The sequence below is a fragment of the Oenanthe melanoleuca genome, chromosome 9 (assembly GCF_029582105.1).
Source record: "Oenanthe melanoleuca isolate GR-GAL-2019-014 chromosome 9, OMel1.0, whole genome shotgun sequence".
NCBI classification, from domain to species: Eukaryota; Metazoa; Chordata; class Aves; order Passeriformes; family Muscicapidae; genus Oenanthe; species Oenanthe melanoleuca.
In genome coordinates this window covers 3523556-3545554 of record NC_079343.1, presented here as the reverse complement: position 1 = coordinate 3545554, position 21999 = coordinate 3523556, and the positions used below count along the sequence as shown (strand labels likewise).

The 21999-nt window shown below is 46.6% G+C and overlaps 1 protein-coding gene across 5 annotated transcripts; it reads right to left on the bottom strand.

Annotated features, from left to right (window-relative positions):
• Positions 1-1339: 1339 nt before the first annotated feature.
• SAP130 (Sin3A associated protein 130) lies at positions 1340-21148 on the bottom strand. Of its 5 annotated transcripts, none has more exons than XM_056498402.1 (21): positions 21035-21148; positions 20444-20560; positions 19236-19471; positions 18558-18716; positions 17412-17523; positions 15807-15931; positions 14911-15035; positions 14209-14359; positions 13917-14007; positions 13543-13647; positions 12369-12510; positions 12006-12130; positions 9417-9719; positions 8296-8473; positions 6973-7077; positions 5889-6250; positions 4347-4595; positions 3974-4099; positions 3172-3275; positions 2389-2502; positions 1340-2195 (listed from the first exon to the last, which is right to left on the bottom strand). In XM_056498402.1, the coding sequence occupies exons 2-21, from the start codon at positions 20553-20555 to the stop codon at positions 2037-2039; spliced, it is 3183 nt and encodes a 1060-aa protein (XP_056354377.1). In that variant the 5' UTR covers positions 20556-20560; positions 21035-21148; the 3' UTR covers positions 1340-2036. The 5 variants fall into 5 exon arrangements, with proteins under 5 accessions (XP_056354377.1, XP_056354379.1, XP_056354378.1 ...); XM_056498404.1 differs by having other exon boundaries at positions 4347-4592; positions 21035-21121; XM_056498403.1 differs by having other exon boundaries at positions 8296-8470; positions 21035-21121.
• Between the last annotated feature and the right edge of the window lie 851 nt (positions 21149-21999).

Genomic DNA, 21999 nt, shown 5'->3' with positions numbered 1-21999 from the left:
TCAAGCCCAAGAGAGAAACTGGCTGAACCCTTTCAAGACGGCAAAATGGAATTTATGCAATTTCTGATCGAAGCTTAATCAATAAATAAGAGGCATAAAAACGTGAGCTGAAGGAATCTGGTTGAATATCAGTGGATCTTAGTGTTTCCTAAAGAACAGAACCACAAAATGGTTTGGGTAGGAAACCTTCAAGCTTCTTTTGTTCCACCCCCTGCCATGGGCTGGGACACCTTCTACACTTTGCTCCTGGCCTTCAACACTACAGAATCTACGTGGTTTCACAAGAGCAGTGCTGTAATTATTGCATTCTAAGGTTAGGGAACAGCATCATCTTTTAAGTCTATAAAAGCCTTGAATTATAACTTATGAAAAATAAGGTTACAAAGAATCAGGTGAGCATACTCAGAAAGGATCCAGTGAGTTCCCAACTTTTGCAGTGTTTATAAGAATCCTTCCCTCCCTTATTCCCCCCACATACCTCACTCTTTGCTCTTGGTTTGCACCTAAAACGCCTTTGCCAAGATATGAAACAGTTCCCAACCCTACAAAAGTCTACTTCATAATCACCAGAGAGCTTCTTGTAGAGTCCTTAGGAACCTGGGAGTGTTGGTGCTGTGTTTTTATTACCCTGACAACATCAAACAAATTGTGCATGTTCTTCTATTCCTGAAGCATAAGAAATGGGATAGCAGCAGTTTAATTCCCACCTTTTCTCATCTTATATCTGCTTTTAATTTCAACATACACACAGCTACTGTAACTTTCCTAATATTGAAGTTACAATATCATTATATTAGAATTGTATCTTACAATGAAGTGGTTTCATTTGAACAAGCAGAATCAAGCTAATATGAAAGACTGCCATCCAAACTGAAACAAACTTGGCTTGCATGTATTAAAAACACAAGCACAGTGTGAATATGGACATTCTACTTATTCTCTAATTACAAAAATCAGGAAATAAGAATTATTTCCTATGTATTTTTCCATGTATTTTTCATCCTTTTACATCTGAATAAAGGCAAGACAACAGCACTATAACTGGATGAGGAAAAGAACATATTCTTAACAGAGTTAGTTCATGGCATTGAAGTTTCCTGCTGAGACTAAAAAGGAAGTGATTTAGCAATTTTTATAAATTATATATATGTGCATGGGGGACAATCCATATTTCATCTTTAGGACCTGAACTGGGAACTACATTAATTACTCACCCTCCACAGTGCTGGCTGGTTCCCAACACGATCTTTCTTCTCCCCTCAGGCTTCTTCCAAAGCTTTGTTTTCATGTTCACAGCTTGAAGAGTTTCACTGGTACAAAGGTACATAAACTGCTCACATACAAAACCCTCCAATTCCTTTATTCATGTTTTCAGGATGTATGTGGTACTTACAATTAGCATTACACCAGCTACAGCACCCCTGTTGCAAGAGGTACCTCAACACAAGTATCCCAGGGCACCAACACAGACACAGACACTACAATATCACTTTGAAATTATTTCCCCCCTCCCCCCTCTTTTTTTTTTTTCTTTTTCTTTCTTTTTTTTTTTTTTTTTTTTTTTTTAATCTTGACAGCTAGGATTTCTGAGCTGCTGGAGATTCTTTGTGGCAGATCCCCTAGTGCAGTGGCACTGGTGTAAAAGAAGGCTGCTTTAGACACTGGAAGGTCAGAATGAGAACTGAATGGGGAAACTGAAAGAGGTGCCATTTCCACTGCTGGAAGCTTGGCTGCTGTCTGGGTCCATAGCTGTGTGTCAGCCTCCTGGAGTCCCCTGCACAACCTCCTGCCTGACACATCAGGAGTTAAACAGTGGGACTGGAAAGACTTTAAAAAGGGATGAGCCTGAGAGAAATCTTTGTTCATTATGACAAGATCAAGGACAATCCCTTCAGGTCAACAGGCTTCAGGTGTCCATCTGTTCCCTAAACTCATCCTTTTTTATTCTGATGCTCTGCTTAAAAAGAAACCCAAACTACAAAAAGCTTCAGCTCCATTCTGTACACGTTCTCCTTTCCAAAGTCATTAGTCTGCATTCAAACCTTCTCCTTTCGCTTCAATTTGGACACTTTCTTGACAGTTCCATTCTTGTTTAGCAGCTTCAAAACACGATCCTTGTGATCCAAGACCTTTAGCATGGAGTCTCGAGCCTCATTGATTTGATCCATCACGAGTTTACACCTCTGCATGTTCCCCTGAAAGGAAACACCTGTCATTAACCACAGAATGCCTGCTCTAAGCAATGCCTTTCCACTTCCCTACTTGCACCCCTTGTCACTGATGACACAGGAAGTGAACCCACATGGGGTTTTCAGCTTTAGCTTTTGCTGACAGCAGTAGGATGCTTTGTAACTAAGGTGGTTTTGGGTTGAGAGCCACAGGACCTACCTGTATCAGTTCATTGATTCGATGCAAGTCATCATCGGTCGCTGCCTTTTTCTTAGGGATGAGTCCCTCCTGCAGGGCAGTCAGTCTCTCATACACATCGTGCTCCAGGTTTGTCTAAAAAACACCAGCCCTTCATGAGAAGGGTCACTGCCAAGCCAGCAAACACTCACCCATGGTAACAAAGCTACACAGAGACAGTGATAATCCATTCCCCTCTCAGCTGCTCTGGTCAGTGATTCAGAAGATGGAGCCTCTGACAAAATGTGGCACTATCACTCCTTTTAACATCCTGTTTACAGGATTGCTCCTCTTCTGAAGAGACATGGATCCTACCACAACTGCTTCCCCTACTGCTCACAATACTATTCCAGGAATGCAGAGGTTTTGGGGAGTTTGGTGCTAAAATGCAGAGCACCTACCTCACCCCCAACCTGAAACAGAAGCATCCAGGAATGTGGATCAGTGCTGCCTCCTCAGATCAGCCGCACCATCCCAAACAGACGCTTCTTCAGACCTGTGCATCAGCAGGAGGGAGTTGCCAGTTTTGATCATCTGTACAAAATACATCAGCTCTTATGTCTGGATCAAAACCAACACTCCAAGTTTCCAAGCCACTTATGCCACATTCCTGAGAAAGGGGAAAGCATGTCCCACTCCCTTTGGGCACTACACACCAGCTCCTTTAGGGCATCCCGATCTACTAAGTTTGTAAGAATGTCTTCCTGTCTTAAACAGCTCTGTGCTCCCCCATGTTGCAGGAAGCTCCAAGCCCCATGCACCTACCAGCTGTAGTAGCTGCGCTGCACAGAGATGCACCTTCCACCCTTGTGCACGACAGGACACCCCCTTCTGATTGGCAATCTCTTGCAGCATGGCCTTCTTCTCTTCTGTCACCAGGAAACACAAAAATACAGCACTTAAATTTCAGCAGCTGGCCAGGCCTCTCTTCTCAAACAATAACCCAAGTTCTGCTCCCTCTACATCCTAATAAATGGCTATGAGCAACATTTTGGTTTAGACAGGAAAGTGACTTCCCATCTGCCATGTACCTGAATGCTGCTCTCACTGACTAACAGGCTGTCTCTACTTTCAGAACGATTATATCATAACCCATTGTTTTCTCATTGAAAGAATGTAGTGCTCAGTCCAAACACCTGGCACAAATAAGTAAATGGTCCATCTTGTACTACTTCTACTCTCTCCTAGATGTATTTGCACAGTTGTGAAAACCCAGTCTGCTTAAAAATAATATAAATCTTAAATACTAAAATATGAGCTAAAAAGTCTGGAAGACAGCATCCAATCTATGTTTTCCTTGTATTAGGTAAAAAAAAAAATTTTCTTTAAAAGCCATTTGCTACTTGACAAGATACAGAACGTTTGTGATCAAACTGGCAAGTGTCAGGTGGCAAATGAGGAAACTCAGCTGCAGCCTATCGCCACAGCACATCACTTTTATGAGGATACCTTCTGCCAGTGTCTGTCACTGCAGACAGGCAGATCCATGGATAACCACACCATTTTTCACAGCCAGAACTGCAGCCAGCTGCGTGTGCCCTGCCCTGCCCGCGGAGGCAGCACTGACCTTTGACGCGCACGTCGCTGTATCTCTGGAAGTGGTGGTAGGCGGCTTTCCAGGGGTTGCGGTAGTGGCGCAGCAGCGTGATGGGCGGCCGGGGACGCACGGGCACGTACCTCACACCTTCCTCGTCTGCAAGAGCATCCACAGCTGCACTCAGTGAAAGCAGGCTGGCATCCAGCAGCACATCACTGAGTGCCACCTCATACAAACTGTGTGCTGAGGAAACTCATTTTCCCTGATATTTTCCCAGCCCTATACAAAAAGTGGTGAGGAATTGGATTCTCTACTACTCGTGTTTAGGAAGTGGGAATGTGACAGAGCACCTTCTCTGAGAACCAAACAGAAGGGAAAACACAGACCCCTGAGATGTCATTACCTATATACTCCTTAGGAGGAGACTTTCTCTTCTCTGCCTTCACCAGCAAGCTTTTGGCAGTGGATTTCTCATCATCAGTGCTGTTTGTTTCCATCATGTCCCCCTCCTCTGTGGAGATGACGTGCTGCTGCTTACGGGGTTTCTTCCTCGGTGAGGCACCAGGTGGCAAATCGCTTGGAGGCATGGAAAGGTTGTTGGCCAGCAGTGCCAAAGATGGAGACACAGTACTTGTAGTCAAAGGAGGGACTGCTGAGAGGAAGAGAAGAACCCAAACCATCAGCAGTGGGAAGACAGTGCATTGTTTGAACACTACCTCCAATAATAGCTCCTGTTTCAGCACAGTGTGAGGACATGATGTGTACCAATAGGCCAGATATTAAGCCAGCAGTAACTATTAGGACAAGCCTATAAGCTAAAGTCTTTACTGTCTCATGTACATAAAGAATGAGAGCAGAGCCAATTGTCCCTCAGTTGCTTCATATATGTGAAGCTTATGTTAGTCTAATGTTACAAAAAGGAGTCATGCTAACATCTGGCTGTGTTACTGTAAAAAAAAGACCCCTCTGTATGGACACCAGCACAGGTCACTGTAAGCAAATCCCTACTCTCTCATGATAGGAGAGGCAGATGGAATCAAAGCAGGACTGCAGCACTCTTCTTGCAGGAGTCTGCTTGTACTGCCAAGCCCTCAGCACTGCTCAGCAGGTCACTGCACCAACCAACACACCTGCAGCTGGCAGCAGTGGTAGGTAGCCTGAGGGAACACTCCCTGAACTTGGAGGGAAAAATCAGCCATGACCAAGGCTGCAGCACAAAATTTCTGGGATGGGATCTCTTGGCAATTTGGCCATGAATGCCAGGAAGAGACAGAAGAACGCCAAAAAGCTTAATTTTATCTGCCCATGCTCCAGACATCTGCAACAAGGAGTTAATTTCTCACAGGACAATACACAGCTTCAAGGAGAGTGAAAAAACCAACAGCTAAATCTGAACTCTGAAGCCCATGAACATGGGATGCATTCCTATCACTACAGAGTGCCCAGTAAGATCCACAAGGATCTGAATTTACTGACCATGCCACTTGATAGTAAGTATGGCCAAGCTGGAACTGTAAAGTTCTAGAGAAAAATATGTATGGATTACATGAGGGCCCTCTAAGAAGTCCTACTCTGGCCAAGAACTCCACACATTCAAGAAAGGCCACTGGACCTGAACAGTAGATTTGTACAAACTGAATTTAACTGATCTGTTCCATAATATGTCAGTACCACCGCTGAGCATGTGTGTTTTAGGCAAGGAATTCACACAGACTCTTTGGAGTCGGATCACTTAAACACGAACAAAGCCACAATAAGAAGTGATTTAATGGGAGATCAGGAAAAATGCAAAAAAGATCTTCATAAAGCATATGGGAACTCTGGTGTTCTGTGCTACCATGGAAGAGATGTCCTTTTATTTTCATGATGAAACTATTGAAATCCTTCTAATTCCTCCACTGTCCCAAAACCAAAGATAGCCACCTGACAATTCCCAGCCACCTACCAGACACCGGTCGCATGATGTCCATAGGCTCCATTTCCTCTTTGATTTTGATCTCTGGTACCACAGGGCCCAGCACTGCTGACAGGGCCCCACTCATGGTGGATGGAGGAGCAGGTGCTGCCACGATGGTGGTGGAAGTTGGTGGGGCAGCTGCCACAGCTCCTGGGATGGTGGACAGGGCTGCTGCAGGCTGGGAGGTGGGGCTGGCAGCTGCAATGATGGTGGGGATGGCAGAGGGGGGCTGCTGGGAGCTCGGGGGAACTGTGATGCTGGGCTGCTCTCCACCTTGGTTACACACTGCCTCCATAGACACAGGGACTGGAGTGGCCATGGACACGTGGATTTCAGGCTTTGGCTTGCCACTGCAGCACAAATAAAAGCAAAGCAAAGGGAAGTGAATTGTACCTCTCTTGGTTGTGAGCACACAGCACAAAAGGAACAAGCCAAACTGGAGTCAGACTATCCAGTTTTTCCTGCACCCACCTGGCTCAGTAAAGTGTTTAACAACAGGAGAAGGCTTAATCTCAATTATATTTCCTCCTCCTCTCCTCTGAAAATCTCCTTTCTAATCCTTTGTATTCATTACAGATACTACTTTTTTCCATTCACTGTAACAAATCTCATTACTTATTCTAAGTAACTTCAAAATACTTGTAAAAGGATCAAAACAGTTTTATAATGCAGCCAAGAGGAACTTCTACCCAAAGAGTATTGGCTCCATCCTCTGCAGGAGCTCCCACTGTGGCTTACAGTTATAAAACAATGAACTGTAAAGCCCCTGAACTCAAGTGAAGCAGGGCAGAAGCTGCATTTACCTTTCCTCAGTATTAATTTTCAAGAACTATAGAAAAAAGTTTTGAGGCCTATCTCCCCTTACAATAGCAGAGGGTCTTTGTTTGTTTCTGAGAAAGCTCATCACCAGAGCTTTTAAACAGCAGAACTTGTCAAGGATGTTTGAGCTTGTCACAAATTCAAAACAGATTGTTTCCCAAAAGAAAGAAAAATGCTCCAATAGCCAAGGAACCCAACTCAACCAAATATAATGAAACTATTATCTGCAGTTGGCTGTTTCCTGAAGTCTTACCCAGCAGGCCTTGGGGATCCAGACGTGCTTCGCATCGTGCTCTCCACACGTGTGCTGGCCACCTCAGGTGGCTGAGGGGGAATTAAGCTTTTCCGGACTGCCAGCCTGAAAGAGACACACAGATCTAGGATCCCACCTCCCTGGTGCACAGACAGACACCCCTGAGAGCAAAGGAATCAGCTCTCTTACACAAACCAGGACAGGAGGTATGGCTCTCTGCTCTCTGTCTTCAGTGTAACCAATTTGCTACACAAAGGGTCTCATTTTACTTTTCAAATTAGGCATTTTATTTTCTTTTAAAATAAAAGGCTAGTCGCTCTGGCCTAGTCTCACCCAATTTAGGACTTCTCCAAGAAGACCAGCTTTATTTTCATCCTGTCAGTGAGAACACTTTGCTGCAACTGCCAGGCTCCAGCAGGGGACAAAGGGGTCTGGCCATGCCCTGTCCAGCACTCCTGCTTCAAGACTGGGCAAATCATCTAGAACTAAACAGTGCTTAGATGGGATCTGCTCCCTTGAGCTGGACCTGATTGTCAGAGCCTGACTCCAGGACATCAAGGGTGAGTGTGGATATTAGGAAGATAAGCCTGATTTTAGAGACTATTTACTCTCCTGTGGGACCAAAAGTCAAATTGCTGTCCGAAATAAGGAACCTCTCAAATGGAAAGTCTTTAGTAATCTACTTGACTCTTTAACTTTTTCAGTTTTACAGTCTGAAGCTTCTCTGCCTTAAAAAAGGTTTCCACCCACATAAAAATATGCAATTTTAATCTCACAGGATACATTAGTTCCAAACGTTTTCAGTTGCTAGTTGGGAGGAAATGCACTGTTAATTCTAAAGCTGTCTCTTGCCTCTTTATTAAGGCATTTAAAAATAGGCAGGCAACATAAAATATTTTAAGAGTTTAAGTTACTCCCTCTCTTCTTCCTAATCAGTTTTCACAGCAGGGTACTAATCCTGTGCTTTCCACTCATCCACATATTCTTCCAAGAAAAGCACTGAAGACAAAGCACCCAATTCTAATTTTAGTAGACTGTGAACTCTTTCTTCTTATCGCACTAAACAAGAAAGCCTCAAAACCACTTTCCCTCAAAAGGTCCCTTTCAAGACCTAGGAGATAAACTGTCCTTCTTCTCATTTTATTACTGACACTACAGAAAACTATACCCTGCCCTGGGGCAGGAGAATTGTTTCACTGATCAGCAGGTTATTTGCAACCATTACTGACTGAATCAGCTGGAGTATTCCTTATCTCCAGTGAAATGATTCCATTTGGGCTGGATTGCAGAGTGTCCCCCACAGTCACCTTCAGTCCTACTCACCCATCCGTGGCTGGTTTCTTGCGAAGGATGCTCGGGCGTGGGGAGGAGCCCTGGGCTGGAGCACTGGCACTGGCACTCTGGTTGTGGGTTTGCACAACTGTAGTTGCTGCAGAAGCAGTGTTGAAGGTGTTGCTAATAGGATTGGCTACAATGGTGGCTCCATCTGCCAAGACCACTGCTGGGAAGGATGGACATGGACACAGCAGAGACGAAAACAGACAGAGAGTGGAAAGCAGCAGTTACTTAATGGAATGTGATGACAAAGCAGGTGTCTGCAGAGCATATGTTGTCCATTCTCTGAGTCCCTCAGTCTCTAACTGCAGTGTTTTCAGACTCTTTGTAAGCAGTACTGTTGCCATGAGCAATCTGATCACTGAACCTTCCACAGGGAAGACAGAAACTACTTCCTGCCTAATAAAAGCTTCTCGGGAAATAACCTTTTCCAGAAGACAAGGAAAAGGCAGAAATCACTAGGGAGATCACCAGCACAACTGGGTCAACAGAGCAACACTTCTGGTAGAGCCCACGTGGCAACACATGCCACAGCTGTACATAAACTACATCAGCTGTGTTTGCATTCTGACCTTCTGCCAGAGCCTGTTCGGCCAACTGAGGATGCAGAGCATGTGGACAGCCAGGAAGTCACTGTGCAGTGCCTGCCAGCTATGCAACAGCACATTCTCCTGGATGCCACATCCCATTCCTCCAGTAAGCTGTTGGGGCTTCATCAGACCAATAATTTATAATGAATCATTTATATTTCTGTCACAGCTCAAGATCAGGTTATCAACAGCAGAAGGTACCTGGCTGTATTCTAATTGCTCTGGGATCCAATGCACAGACAGAGAACATTGCTCACTTGTGAGTTACTTTCCTACAAGGCCTTACTGATGGCATTTGTTTAAGCTCAGGCACGACCAGTCTTCCACTGAAGTAACCCATCCAAGGCTACCCACATGCTCCACCTAGCACACTTTAAATCACTTCAGAAACAGGCAACAGGTATTTGCTGCATGGATGTATTCAGTGACCACAGAGACTGCAATAACATCATCAGTCAGAGCCAAATGTGCAGGACAGCAGCCCAGCTGCTCAAGTGAGACCTGGCTGGCTGCTCTTACCTGATGTCTTGGTGTCGCCCGGCGGCGGCTGGGCACCGATGGGCGCTGGCTGCAGCCCCTGGGCGCCCATGGGAGCAGCAGGGTGCAGCCCCTGGGTCCCAATGGGGGCTGGCTGGATGCCCTGGGCACTGATGGGGGCTGGCTGGATGCCCTGGGCGCTGATGGGGGCTGGCTGGATGCCCTGGATGTGCCGGGCGTGAGATGCATCGACTGTCATCAGCTGCATGGGGTTCAGGTGCACGGTGGAGGCCACGCCCACGCCGGTCTGAGCTGTGATGGCCGAGTTGGGAGCCTGGGCTGAAACTGGGAGCAACACACACACCTCACCAGCAGGCACCTCAGCTTCCCCCACCACCTCCTGCTCAAATACTAACTTTTCAAAGACTTGTTTTTTTGCTTCGAAAAATTAATTTGCCAGTGTGCTTGTTGCAGTAGTAAATATTAGAGAAGATTGTCTGCCAGAGGAATTAAACATTACTCTTGATTTTCACTCCATTTTTTATTTCTAATTGCAGCAAGAGAGAAAAGATTAGTTTAACTCTGCTTTTAGGTAGACTCAAATTACAGTCTCAGAATGCTATGCTCTATTTTTGCCCACTATTATACTTTACAATGCTTCTAAGTACCAACACTTGGCATTTTTTCCTGCTTAAAAATAGATAAAAAGTAATCAGAAACCTAAGTAATTTCTTGTGCTCTGAAGTTGACTCAGCTCTGAAGCTGAACACAACCTTAGCTGGTCTCAGAACAGGGCTCACAGTTATAGGCTGGATCCCACAGCTCAAACGAACACAATTATCTTTTAGTGGCAGAGCAATGCTCCCAACAATATACCTTCTCTGAGTACCTCAATTCATTCATATAAATTCACAGCTCTAAATAACTGATTCCATCTTTTCAGATCCACTACACAGTGTGCTACAGTTTTCCCATGCAGCACTTAAATAATACTTTTGGACCACTTGCATATCCAGGATCTCCAGACTTCCAGGCTCTGCAGAGCTGCACCAGGATTTCTGCAGCCACACACAGAATGCAAGTGTGAACTTGCCAACAATGGGCTTGCTTACTAACAATGCAGAACAAGCTGGTTTTATCATTGTCACAGGATTTCCATCAAGTTCTTGTGCTGACAAGACACTCTAAAAACAGGCCTCAAAAACTGAAACCAGGTCCCTGAAAATGGCTCTGTATGAAGTGTGGCACATTTATTCTCTTAGTCAAAACACTGTTGTTACAAAACTTTCTACCCAACAAAATCCTTTTAGGATACTAAGTAAAACACAACCAGCATCCGTAAAACCAAAGCCAACATTCTGCCTCCAAAATTGTGCATTAACTCCTCTTATCTCAGTGATCTTTTAGAAAGTATCCTCTATACATCCTCTGTACACTCACCCAGCTGTGCTCAGCATAGGTGTACCTTCCTCCTCATACCCTGAATGCTCTAAGTTGTCACCACCAGCTGCCATAATCAATACCTTCCATGGATTCTTCAAGTCAATTTAGCAAGTAAAATGTCAATAAGATTCTGATGAAGAACATCTGCATTTATACAAATGACAATTAGCCTTCCACCACACCAGTATGCCTCCAGAACTGGAACCCCTGACTGTGTGCAATTATGCTCTGCCAGGGAAGGTTTAGATTGGATATTAGAATTCTTCTTATAAAGGGTTGTTAAGCCCTGGGACAGGCTGCTCAGGGAAGTGGTGGAGTCCCCATCCATGGCAGTATTTAAAAGTGTGCATGTGTCACTTGGGAAAATGGTTTGGTGGTGGCCTTAGGAGTGCTGGATTAATGGTTAGATTTGATGATCTTAAATGCCTTTCTCAACCCAAAGAACCCTATGATTCTACACTTTCCTGTCCAACAAACAGACTTTGCCACTTCCCAGTCCTTCTGAATTTCCTCTGTACTGCTCACAGGTATCCTGCTGCCAGCAGACACAGATATGCCATGAAAATCCACATTATGCATGTTCTCACAGTCTGGAGAGTGGAATTTATCACATTATAGAGAACAGCCCTGAACCATAAGGTAAGAATGTTCCAAATTTTGTCACACAAAGTTTGGGTTGTGCATCATTTTTTTGACTGCAAATTACAGTGACTGTTCAAATATATTAATTGCTCCATTCTTCTAAACAGAACACTAATGCAAGTGTGCAGTGCAAGTTGGTTTTTCCCTTTTTGGTTCAGGTTTCTCTCTCAAACTGTACATTCACGTGAAAAGAAATTAAAAGAGCTTATCAGAACACTAGGGAATGAAGATGCATCAAAGAATTGGCTTGGTTTGGAGGAGCCAGAGTGTTTTGATTTGTAGACTCAAAACTTTTACTTATAGACACACAATCTCTGGGATATCAAATATAAAACACCTGAGAAAACTGTTATTAGCTGGATTTATTAGGCTCTGAAGTAATTCAGCACCTCTTGTCCACGAGTCTTCCCCTCTGCCAACAAATCATCAGAGACTTTTTGTGACTGATTGCCAGAGTCGAGCACAAATCCTTTTAGTTCCTTCCATCACTAAAGCACACCCATAAGCTAAAAGCAGCTGAGGCTGCCTGCCCCAAGCTGGGCTTACCTGGGTACTGGCGGATGGTGGAGACGGAGCTGGTGATGGGGGTGTAGGTGTGGGCAGTCAGGGGGTAGGCAGAGGGGGGGGGGTAGGTAGGCAGGAAATACTGGAACTGGACAGGCACCGACTGCCTACAGGCATCAAAGAGAGCAAGTGTCACTGAGTTCAACAGCTGACCTTCAACCCCTGCCCCTCACCACTCCCTCTGCTTTCCAATCCCATTTCTCATAAGCTACCAATTACCACCCTCCCCCACCGCCAGGTTTTTACAATGTTATTTCCACCATAGCAAAACACAGAAAAACAGCAGAGCACTCAACCCCTACTCACACACACTCTCACTGGTAGAGCTGTTAGTTCTGTGCCCACCTGTTGTCATTTCTGGTTTCCATAGCTACTGGATTTGGAGATGCCCTGTGGCTGGACAGAGGTATGAGGTTACTCCTCTCTGCTGTGTAGTCAGACTGGATCCGGGGAGAAGTGTGTGTGATTTGCTGGGGAACCACTTTAGCTGCATAAAGACAAACATGGCATCAACTGACAGTCAAAAGAAAGACTGGTAAATACTGCAGAGGCAAGATCAGTAACCTTGTCAAACAAAACAACCAGCACCACTCCCTTCCCTCTCAACCCAAAACCCACTCCATCCACAGATGATTTCCCATCCACAACAGGCCAAAAGAAAAAGGAGCACAAAGCATTTTTCATCAAATTATATCAGAATGGATGGATAGTCTAAATATATATGTATAAATTATACTTGCTAACAAAGTCATTTCGGTGTTCAGATTAAGTTAATTTTTTTAGGATCAGCCCAAACCATTCTGATGTCAAGAACAGTTATCTGAGTTTTGAAAGCATAGATCAAGGGAAATGAGATCAAGTATCAGACAAGTGTCTGTGGACAGAGGCCATGAAAAGGAAGAAAACACCTACAAAAGCTTTACAAGAAACACTGATGTATGAGATAGAATTTCACTCCTTGGAAATTTATAGTTGGAGAAGAGATTACAAAATTTCAAAAAACAAGAAGGTCAGCAGGAAAATAGAACAAAAGGAAACTTATGCAGTTCTGTAGAAAACATCTCAGGCACATTCCACATCCAGGGCAAATAAAGTTCCCACCTTTAGGTCTTTGTGTTTTACATTCAAGTGAACACACTAATCAAATCCTGCTAGGCTACACCTACCACCTCAAGAAGCACATGAAGTAACTTACAAAATCAATTATGAAAGCCATAGTCTATCACCAAGCAGTTAAAACTTTTACAGTATCCAATGCAGGTTTTGAAATGCTAAAGGCCCAAGTTTGTCTAAAAATTCAACAGAGAAAGTTGAGCTATTTTATTACCTGCTCCTCCTAGAACATCTATTTCTTCCTGGTATTAAAAAAATTAGAACAGCAGACCTGTTAATTGGTTTCTACCAGCTTGAACTGATTTTCTTTCCCTCCTTAATTTGCTAACATGCACAAACACTTCAAGCACACAGAGAAAAACTGAAGCACCAGTTAGACCCTTTTCTGAGAACTGAGATCACTCACCAACTGGGATGTTTGAGGTCGTGACAGCTGTAGCATGGGAAGAATGTGAGGGCATTGTCATGGTAACAATGGTGCTTGTAGGCGCTTGGGTGTGAGATACAGAACCTGAAGGAAAAAACCAAATTTAATGGGAGATCTTTCTTTGGAGCCCTACCATGCCAGTATATCTACATCCTAAAGAGGGCAAAATCCCCAAACCAGACAACCTCCCTGAAGAACTCAGCAACTTCTCTCCTGAAGCCTGCTCATGCACCTCCAAATGCAGTCTTTACCATGAAAAAAGATTTGCTCAAAAATATTGGGTTCTAAACTCAAAGAAGAAAGCCAACAAAAAGCAACAAACCCCATCCCACAACAGCATTATGGATACTCACCAGCTGTGGTTGCTGAAGCAATGGTATTTGTTGCCAAAATAGGTGCCACAGTTGCTGCTGCCACTGGAGTACCAGTACTGAAAATGGTTTTCTATGAAAAGAAATTCTTAAAGTTAGAAGACAGCTACATTTAAAATCTATACTTAGTATGGAATCACCTTGCACTGACCGTACAGAATATTAATTTCTAACTCATACTAACTCTTCTCCAAAATTTAATCTTATCCTGCAAGCTATGAACAGGAGAGATCTCCAGGAGCAGCAGGAGGGTGTTTTGGTGCTTGCAGCTTACCTGGGCCATGGTGTGGAGCTGTGGTTTCTGCGTGCCTATGGCTGGGTGCGAGGGCAGCGTGATGCGCGTGGCCGTGTCCCGCGGCTGCGCCGGCCGCTGGATGCTGATGGCTGCAGAAGGGGGGTGCTGCTGGATGGACAGCGTGGGGCGGCTGCACAGGAACAAAAGTGACATCAACACAACCTTCTGGGGACTCAGTATGGAAGATACAGCACAGGACACACAGCAGGCCTCAGCCTCCTCCCAGTGACAGCAGCGCTGCTGTCAATCGCATGGCAAAGCAACATAAGGAATTTGGGCTACACTGCTCTGTCATCTGCCCTATGCACCCAGCCAGGAGGGCAGTCTTATCATAACTTTTATCAGTTCATAAAGGGAACTTCATTGCAGCATTCATCTATCACTTCTCACAGTGGCTTTGTCAAAAATATAGGTCAAATATCCAAGTTCCTCAACACAAACTCTGCTGTCCAGGGAGCAGGACTTCAAAAGTGATTCATTAAGGTATTTCCTTCTCACAACATAGAGCAGCATTTCATGCTTATACCCATTTTTATTCACAGAACTGCAAGGATTTGCACTGTGCAAGCATTACTATTTTGGTTTTATATCATCTCACAAGTAGAGGACTATCAGCTCTGGCCAATTAACATTTCCCCTTGCTGCAATTTCTGTTAAATACAGAGTTTCTGTAGGTTTTACCTGAGGGTTGACTCTGTGGCATGTGCTGCTGTTGTGGTTATAACAGGGGACTGAGCTCTTGTGGCTGAGACAGTTGCCACCACTGCAGGAGGAATAGTGCTTGAAGTTGTCACAGGAGGACGAGACTATTTAAAAAAAGGAAAAAAAGAAAATCAAACAGAGAACATTCAGGAAGGAAACTCTGCTGTTTCGAAAATAACTAGGAATTACTTAGTTAAAACTGGCTTCCCTGCACTTCATCATTAAGTTTTGAGACATTTCCAGTCTTTCTGAATTGATCTGCAAGCTCCTAAGCAGAACTGTTCTGGTTTTCAATACACATACAGCACAGGAACCAGTAACCAACAAAGTTAACACGACTAGATCTCTTGAAGGTCTTTAGGAAAAACCTCAAAGGTCAGTTCCCTCCAGAATGAAAAGAAATTCCAATCCAAGTACACACATGAAGTCAAAGGTGATTGAGATCCTAACTGAAAGCACAGTGTGAAGACATTTAACCCTGCCTCCTAAGGCTGAACACTAGAACTGCTGTAGGGAGACAAGATCTACAATCTTCTCCTTAGATATATACAGAAGCATATTACAGTGAGATTTCAAAAATTCTACATCAAATCACATATTGAACAATAAATCAACACCAACACATTGTACTGGACTTTTCAGACTTTAAAACTTGAGCATGTCTGAATGAAATTGTCTTCCCAGTTTCTAAGCACTTTGGAGTCAGATTAAAACCCACCAAGTCTATGAAGGAAATAGAGAAAATAGAGCTGGAAGAGAGCTGGCAGTAGCTTGAGCCCAGTGAGCAGGCAATTAGGGGTTATACATTACAGACAGTGCCAGGACTGTTTGGAGCTGGCGGGCAGTGATGTGCAGAGCTGCCTGGTGCTACCTGCCTGGATTGGCTGGTGAATGATGTGCTGAACTGCTGGCTGGGCTGCAGCTGCATTTGGCAACTGGGAGGCTGGTCTCAGCACTGTAGTTACTTTAGAACTGGACATCACTGCAGCAGCTGCTGCACCTGGGGAAGAAACCGAGCATGTTAAAATTCTGTCCACCTAACAGCTCCATCACAACCACAGACAGACCCTGACATCAGCAGGTATTTCAGTTCTAATGCATTTCATATTCAGCAGTTCCAGTGATATTGGTGTAAAAATAAAGCTCCCAACGAATATACATAAGGTTTACAAAAGCATGTGTGAAGGCATAGGTATTATTTTAAATTAATTTGCTTTAGAGGTATTTCTTATTCTCTTACAATAGCCCTGTATTACAAATCCCATGTTTTCTTATTTCAAGCTACAGAAGTCAGTAGAAATAATTCAGTTTTATTACTGGGTCAATGTGTAAATAAGTCACCTGATACCAGCAATGATCTCACTGCAGCTGGTAAAGTTCAGAAGAAAAATACACTTGCAAAAGAAGGAAACCAAAAGAACAAAGAAATACCACACAAAACAAAACAAACAGCTACACCTGCCCCCCCAAAAAAACCCAAGACCAAAACTCCACACCATTTAAACCTGCAATTGATTGATTTGTCTCCTGCCTGATGACTCCTGATCATAATAAATCATGGTAGCAGGCAAATAGCCTTGCAATCAGTTGATGGACTGCATACCTTCTGTACATGCTCCCCATTGAAATTACAACCTCAAAAGTTAATATTCAAACCCAGAGAGAAAGAGCAGGGAAAAAAAAGAAAATGTGTACTGAGAGTCCAAGTCTGTGGCAGCTGTCCTCTCAGAATCAGGTGAACAACACTACTGTAGCTACAGATAAATCTCCACAGTTCTTCCACCTGCTCTAGCTAAAGAAGATTATGTTTTTCTCACTTCAATTTATTTGAGTGAGAAAATAACATGGAGCATAAAAGGAAATACGACTGACAAATGGTACTTGGAATTCAGATCAATTTAAAGCTGAACTGCAAACCTAACCCATAAGACTTTGAAAGCAGAGCTGGGTCAGAAGTCTGACAGGCTGCACTGAGCACAGGGCTGCATTAAGGGGCTGATCTCCTGTTTTACAAGCTGTAGCATTCAAAATCCTGGGAAACAAGAGCCTGTAGTTATCACCAGCATTTAACTCACAGATAAATGCAAATGCACACAGTAAGATGTGTTAGCATGCATAATAATGCATGAGTGGTCCTGTGACAGAGGGATACAAGAATGTGGCTCACAATTGCTCCAGCCATAGGTGAGCAATACCTGCTACCCAGAATGTACACTACATTTTGCAGGGCAGGTGAGTCTCTACCAGTGGTCATTAATAGTAAAGAATTAGAATAAGAGGTGTGCTAGTATTGTCAACATTTTAAACACTGTTCCATGGTCCTGCCCTAAATGGCTGAAGGCAACATAATTCTTAAAAGGCCAGTTTTAACATCTGAAGAAATAGCTGCATTAGCAGTGAGGAGAGTTTCAGAGGTGAAGGCTAAATGCTCCAGCTGAGAGCCTGAACAGAAGGCAGGGGCAGCACAGCTGGATCTTTACCTCGGGGCAGATGGGAAGCTCCAATGTGCAGTGGAGGCCCAGGAGCACTGCTCCTGATGATGGACATCTGCACGTTGGTGGCCATGATGTGATGCAAGTTACTGGGATGCCCCTGCAGAGTTCAGAAACAAAACAAGTCAGCAGTGTTGACAAAAAATTAGTGGCCATAGAATCACCATATCTCAGCCTCAGAGACAGAAAAGAGATTTTGGGGAAATACTTGGTGTACCAAGGCTGCATACATTAAAAGCTGAGTGGGGAAAGAGGCAGGTGTTTGTACATGATAAAGCTACAGAGCCTGCTGCCACTGGGAGATGTAAACACTTCTCTGTTTCAGTGGTCTGTTTTGATGGTTGGTACTTGGGTGACAGTTGCCCAGCAGCCACAAACAACCACAGAGTTGGCCCTTCTAACATTGGTGACATTAAGGCATAGTTTCATACCACCTCTTCAAAAAAGTCAAGAGAATGCTGGAAACCTGGCATATGCTGGAACAAATTCTATTTGTTTATATTTCTAGACCTCCCAGGGATATTAATATAAGATAAATCCACTGAAATTGCTGTACATCCTTAGCCAGACCAACCCAAGTCCACCAAAAGGCACTTTAATCAAAACCCTGAGAGGTTTAGTAATGAGGGTTCTGACAAACTGTTTTGAAACCACTAAGACTGGCTCTGCAGTCAAGTTAGAAGAGAAAAAAATTTTCAAAAGCATTATCTACACAGGCTTCCTCAAATTTTGTCACTCCTAGTTTAATAAGAACACAGTGCAAACCCATGAACAATTCACTAGTCTTTTCTGATCTCCTCCTAGGGAAGCTAAAGAACACTGCAATAATGAATCCCAGTAGAAATTCTCGAAGTGACACTGATACAGAAGGAGCTTTTAAGGAAAGACCCAGCTTTTGGGTATGGTTCTGCCATACAGCCTGGCTGTGCTATCTCAGTTGGATGATTCCAGCTGAGGTAATGATAACTGAGACTGAAGTTTAATGGTTCAAGCAGAACTGATCCAACAACCAGTAGCACTGAACAGGGAAACCAGCTCTCTTGACCTTTCCTCCTGCTGCAAAAGCCCACCTCAGCTGTACTTGTATTGATCAGACCATGCAGTGAGAACAGAAAAGCCACCAAAAAACCACACCTGTTGCCCACTGATAGTTGCCACAGGAATTGTTGGAGCCTGTGGTATGTTGCTTTCCATGGTCACAGTCACTTGCCCAGGGACCTTTGTGGGAGCTGAGAGAGTGGAGGGTGGAGCAGGAGCAATGGGCCGGCTGGGCATGGTGGGCTTCAAGGGAGGCTACAAGAAATGGAAAGATAAAAACATTGGCAACTTCAAATGAGAGCTCAGTGTTGAAGCAGCAATCATTCTGTGAGGTCAAAGCCTGAGGAGAAAGTTTATGCAATTATGGTTAAATATTTGCAGAGGAAGGATACTGAACATTTGGTTATTCCAAACAAAGAAAGGGCATATTTTGACCTATAAATATGCAGGTTCTTGCATGAGTCATCAGTGGAATCTGTCAGGGCTATGGTATTGTCCTACAGCCACTGGATATTAACAGTTAACTTTACACCCTTCAGAAACTGATTGAAATCACTGTCTTCCTCAAAGATAAACAAAATATACCCCCTCAAAAATAATGCAGAAATAGTCAGTGTGTCATCTGGAACATCCAAACCCACAAGGCACTGCAGTTAGCAGAAGCATGCAAGGAAAGCTTTAGAGACAAAAGCAGGGAAGGTTTTGGTGTAATTTACTTTTTCTCAACACTGACTCATACAGATGATACTTCTTGATGATGAATCCTCTCATTACCTTCATAAGCCCGTCTGAAAAAGAAAGTGGCACAGCTGGAGTCAAATGTGCTGGTGGTGCTGTCACTGTCACTGGGGCACCAGACTGGACAGGGTGGTGCTGGGTCAGCATCTGGACCTGTGGGTATGGCCGAACCACCACGGGCTCCTGCTTCTCCTCCCGAGGCTGGATGGAGCCACTGGGGCCCATGTGCTCCCTGGGAGCCACTTCTGACTCACGGCTAGATTCGTCACTCACTGGTGAAAATAAGAGAAAAAGTAAGAATTGGCAAAAAGTTCACTTTAGTCATCCACTGCGTCAGTGATGAGATGTCAGAAAAGTCTAAATTAAAGGGGTTCACTCTTACAATTAAATGTATTCCAGTGATGAAAAACCTGGGAACTCTGGCACTGCTTCTGTCTGTTCCCCTCAGAACTGATGGGTGTGGGCAATGTTGGGCAACCTGGGGTCTACTCTGAGTAGTCCATCTAAACAAGTTCTTTAAACACACACTGACTAACTTTTCTTTCAAGCAAAAAATATTTAATTATCTAAGTAACTGCCATTAAGTCCCACATCAAACAGTGCAAAAACCTCTGCATTTAATGCAACTTGTATCTGAACATCGAGCTGAAAAACAAGTATAAACCCTCCCGAAAATGAAGCTGCAGCCCCAGTCACCTCTGGAAACCTGTCACCGTGGCAGGGCCAGCAGGAGCTGGAATGGGGTTCCCAAGCCATGCTCGCTCATCACTTCTGCTAAGAACACAGAGCGACCGAGCTGAGCGGGACAGGCACGGCGCAGACACTCGGCAGCCAGGGCGCGTCCGTGCCCGTCCTGCCGGGGCCAGCGGCCGCTTTCACTCACTGCCCGTCCTGCCGGAGCCAGCGGCCGCTTTCACTCACTGCCCGTCCTGCCCGTCCTGCCGGAGCCAGCGGCCTCTTTCACTCACTGCCCGTCCTGCCGGGGCCGCCCTCACTCCCCGTGCTGCCTGTCCTGCCGCAGCCAGCGGCCGCCCTCACTGCCCGTCCTGCCGGAGCCAGCGGCCGCCCTCACTCCCCGCTGCCCTCCCCACACGGAGCCGCCTCAGCTCCAGCTCGGCCGCCACGGCCCGCGGGGCCGCCCCGCTCCTCCCGCCCGAGGCGGAAGAGCAGGATGGACGGGGCGGGATCACCGGGATCGTACCCGCCCCTGGAGCCGCCAGACGCGGGGCCGGGATCGCGCTTACCTGTGGCGGCGGGGGCGATAATCCCGGCGGAGCCGCTGGTGGGGATGGGCGGCGGCGCTGGTCCCAGGGCGGCGGGAGGCGCGCCCGAACGGGGGAACTGCTGCGAGCTCATGTCACCTGCGGGGTGGCAGCGCGGCCGTTATGTCGCGACACGCTCGGCCCGGCGCCGCCGGCCCCGTCCGCCCTCCCTCCCGCTCTCCGGGCGCGGCCCCGCGGCCCCACCCACCCCGGCGCGCCCGCGCGGGCGGGTTCGCGCGGCGCCCGGCCAATGCCGGAGGGGCGGCGCCGGCCAATCAGCGCCCGCCCTGCGCGCCCCGCCCCGCCGCGCCGCCGCGATGGGCGCAGGGCCCGGATGTGCCCGGCAGCGCGACGGCCCCGCCGCCTTGGGCCGGGCCGCGCCGTGCCGCTCTGCCCTGCTGCCGTGCCTTCGCGGTACCCCCTCCGCAGCGCTCCCGCCAGCCGGAGGCTCGATCCCCCCCTGCCGCCGCCGCGATCTGAAGCAGCGGCCGCCGCCCACTACCCGCAGCTCTTCCTCGGAGCCACCCCCAGCCCGCACATCTGGGCGATGCCGTGCACCGGCCGCGGCAGTACCTGTGCTCGGGGCGGTGCCGTGCGCCGGTCCCTGAGCCCGGTCGCCCCGCGTCGCCGCCGCTGCCGAGCGCCGCTTCCGCCGCTGCAGCTACCCTCACCCGATTGGCCGCGGCCAGCCCCGCCCATCACTGACTCCCGCATCTCGTTGGCTGCCGAGCCCGCCCCTGGGGGCCGCCGGGAGATGTAGTCCGCTCGGCCGCAGTGGCGGGCACAGATCTCGCGAGGCGCGGGAGGGGCGGCGCTGTGCCCGAGCGCGCCATTGGCCGCGCGTCGCGAGGTCTCCGAGGAGACGCGGGGTGGGCGGGACAGGCCGCGGTCACCCCGGGCCGCGCCCTCAGGGCGGAGCCGCCCGCGGCCCGCACGGACCGGCTCTGGCCGCGACCCCCGCTCCGCACCCCGTTCTTGCTCCCCACACAGTCCCCAACACCCATCCTGGGAAGTGACGGGAGGACGGGGCGGGAAGGCATTGCGGGTCCCTGGGGAGGGCACGCAGGGAGTCAGCACCCCAAAAACATCCCAAAACCTCCACAATTCGGGCGAGCCCCTGAAAGTCCCTGGGGGAGCGCTCCTTCCCAATCCTGGAAAGCGACACAAGGACATGGAAAGGCACTGGGGATCCCTGGGGCTTAGCACCCCAAAAAATTCTGTGGGTCCCCAAAACACCCCGGTATTCCCCAACGCCCCAGCCCCCGTCCTGAGAAAGGACAAGGGGATATTCGCGGGGCAACCCACCCTCCCCTATCACTGGGATAGAGGGGAAAAATAAATATTTAAAAAAAACCCAAAAACCTTGGAGACGAGGCACATCACAGCCTAGGAGACCCAGTGCAGGGCTGCCTCGGGTTTGGTTCCAGACACATCAGAACACCACCATTTTTCATATTGTTCTCATGTTTTGAGACTGTCTTGCGATTAAGTCAGCCGGGCACCTGCCACTTTCAGAGTTTTAATAATGTTTTAAAATG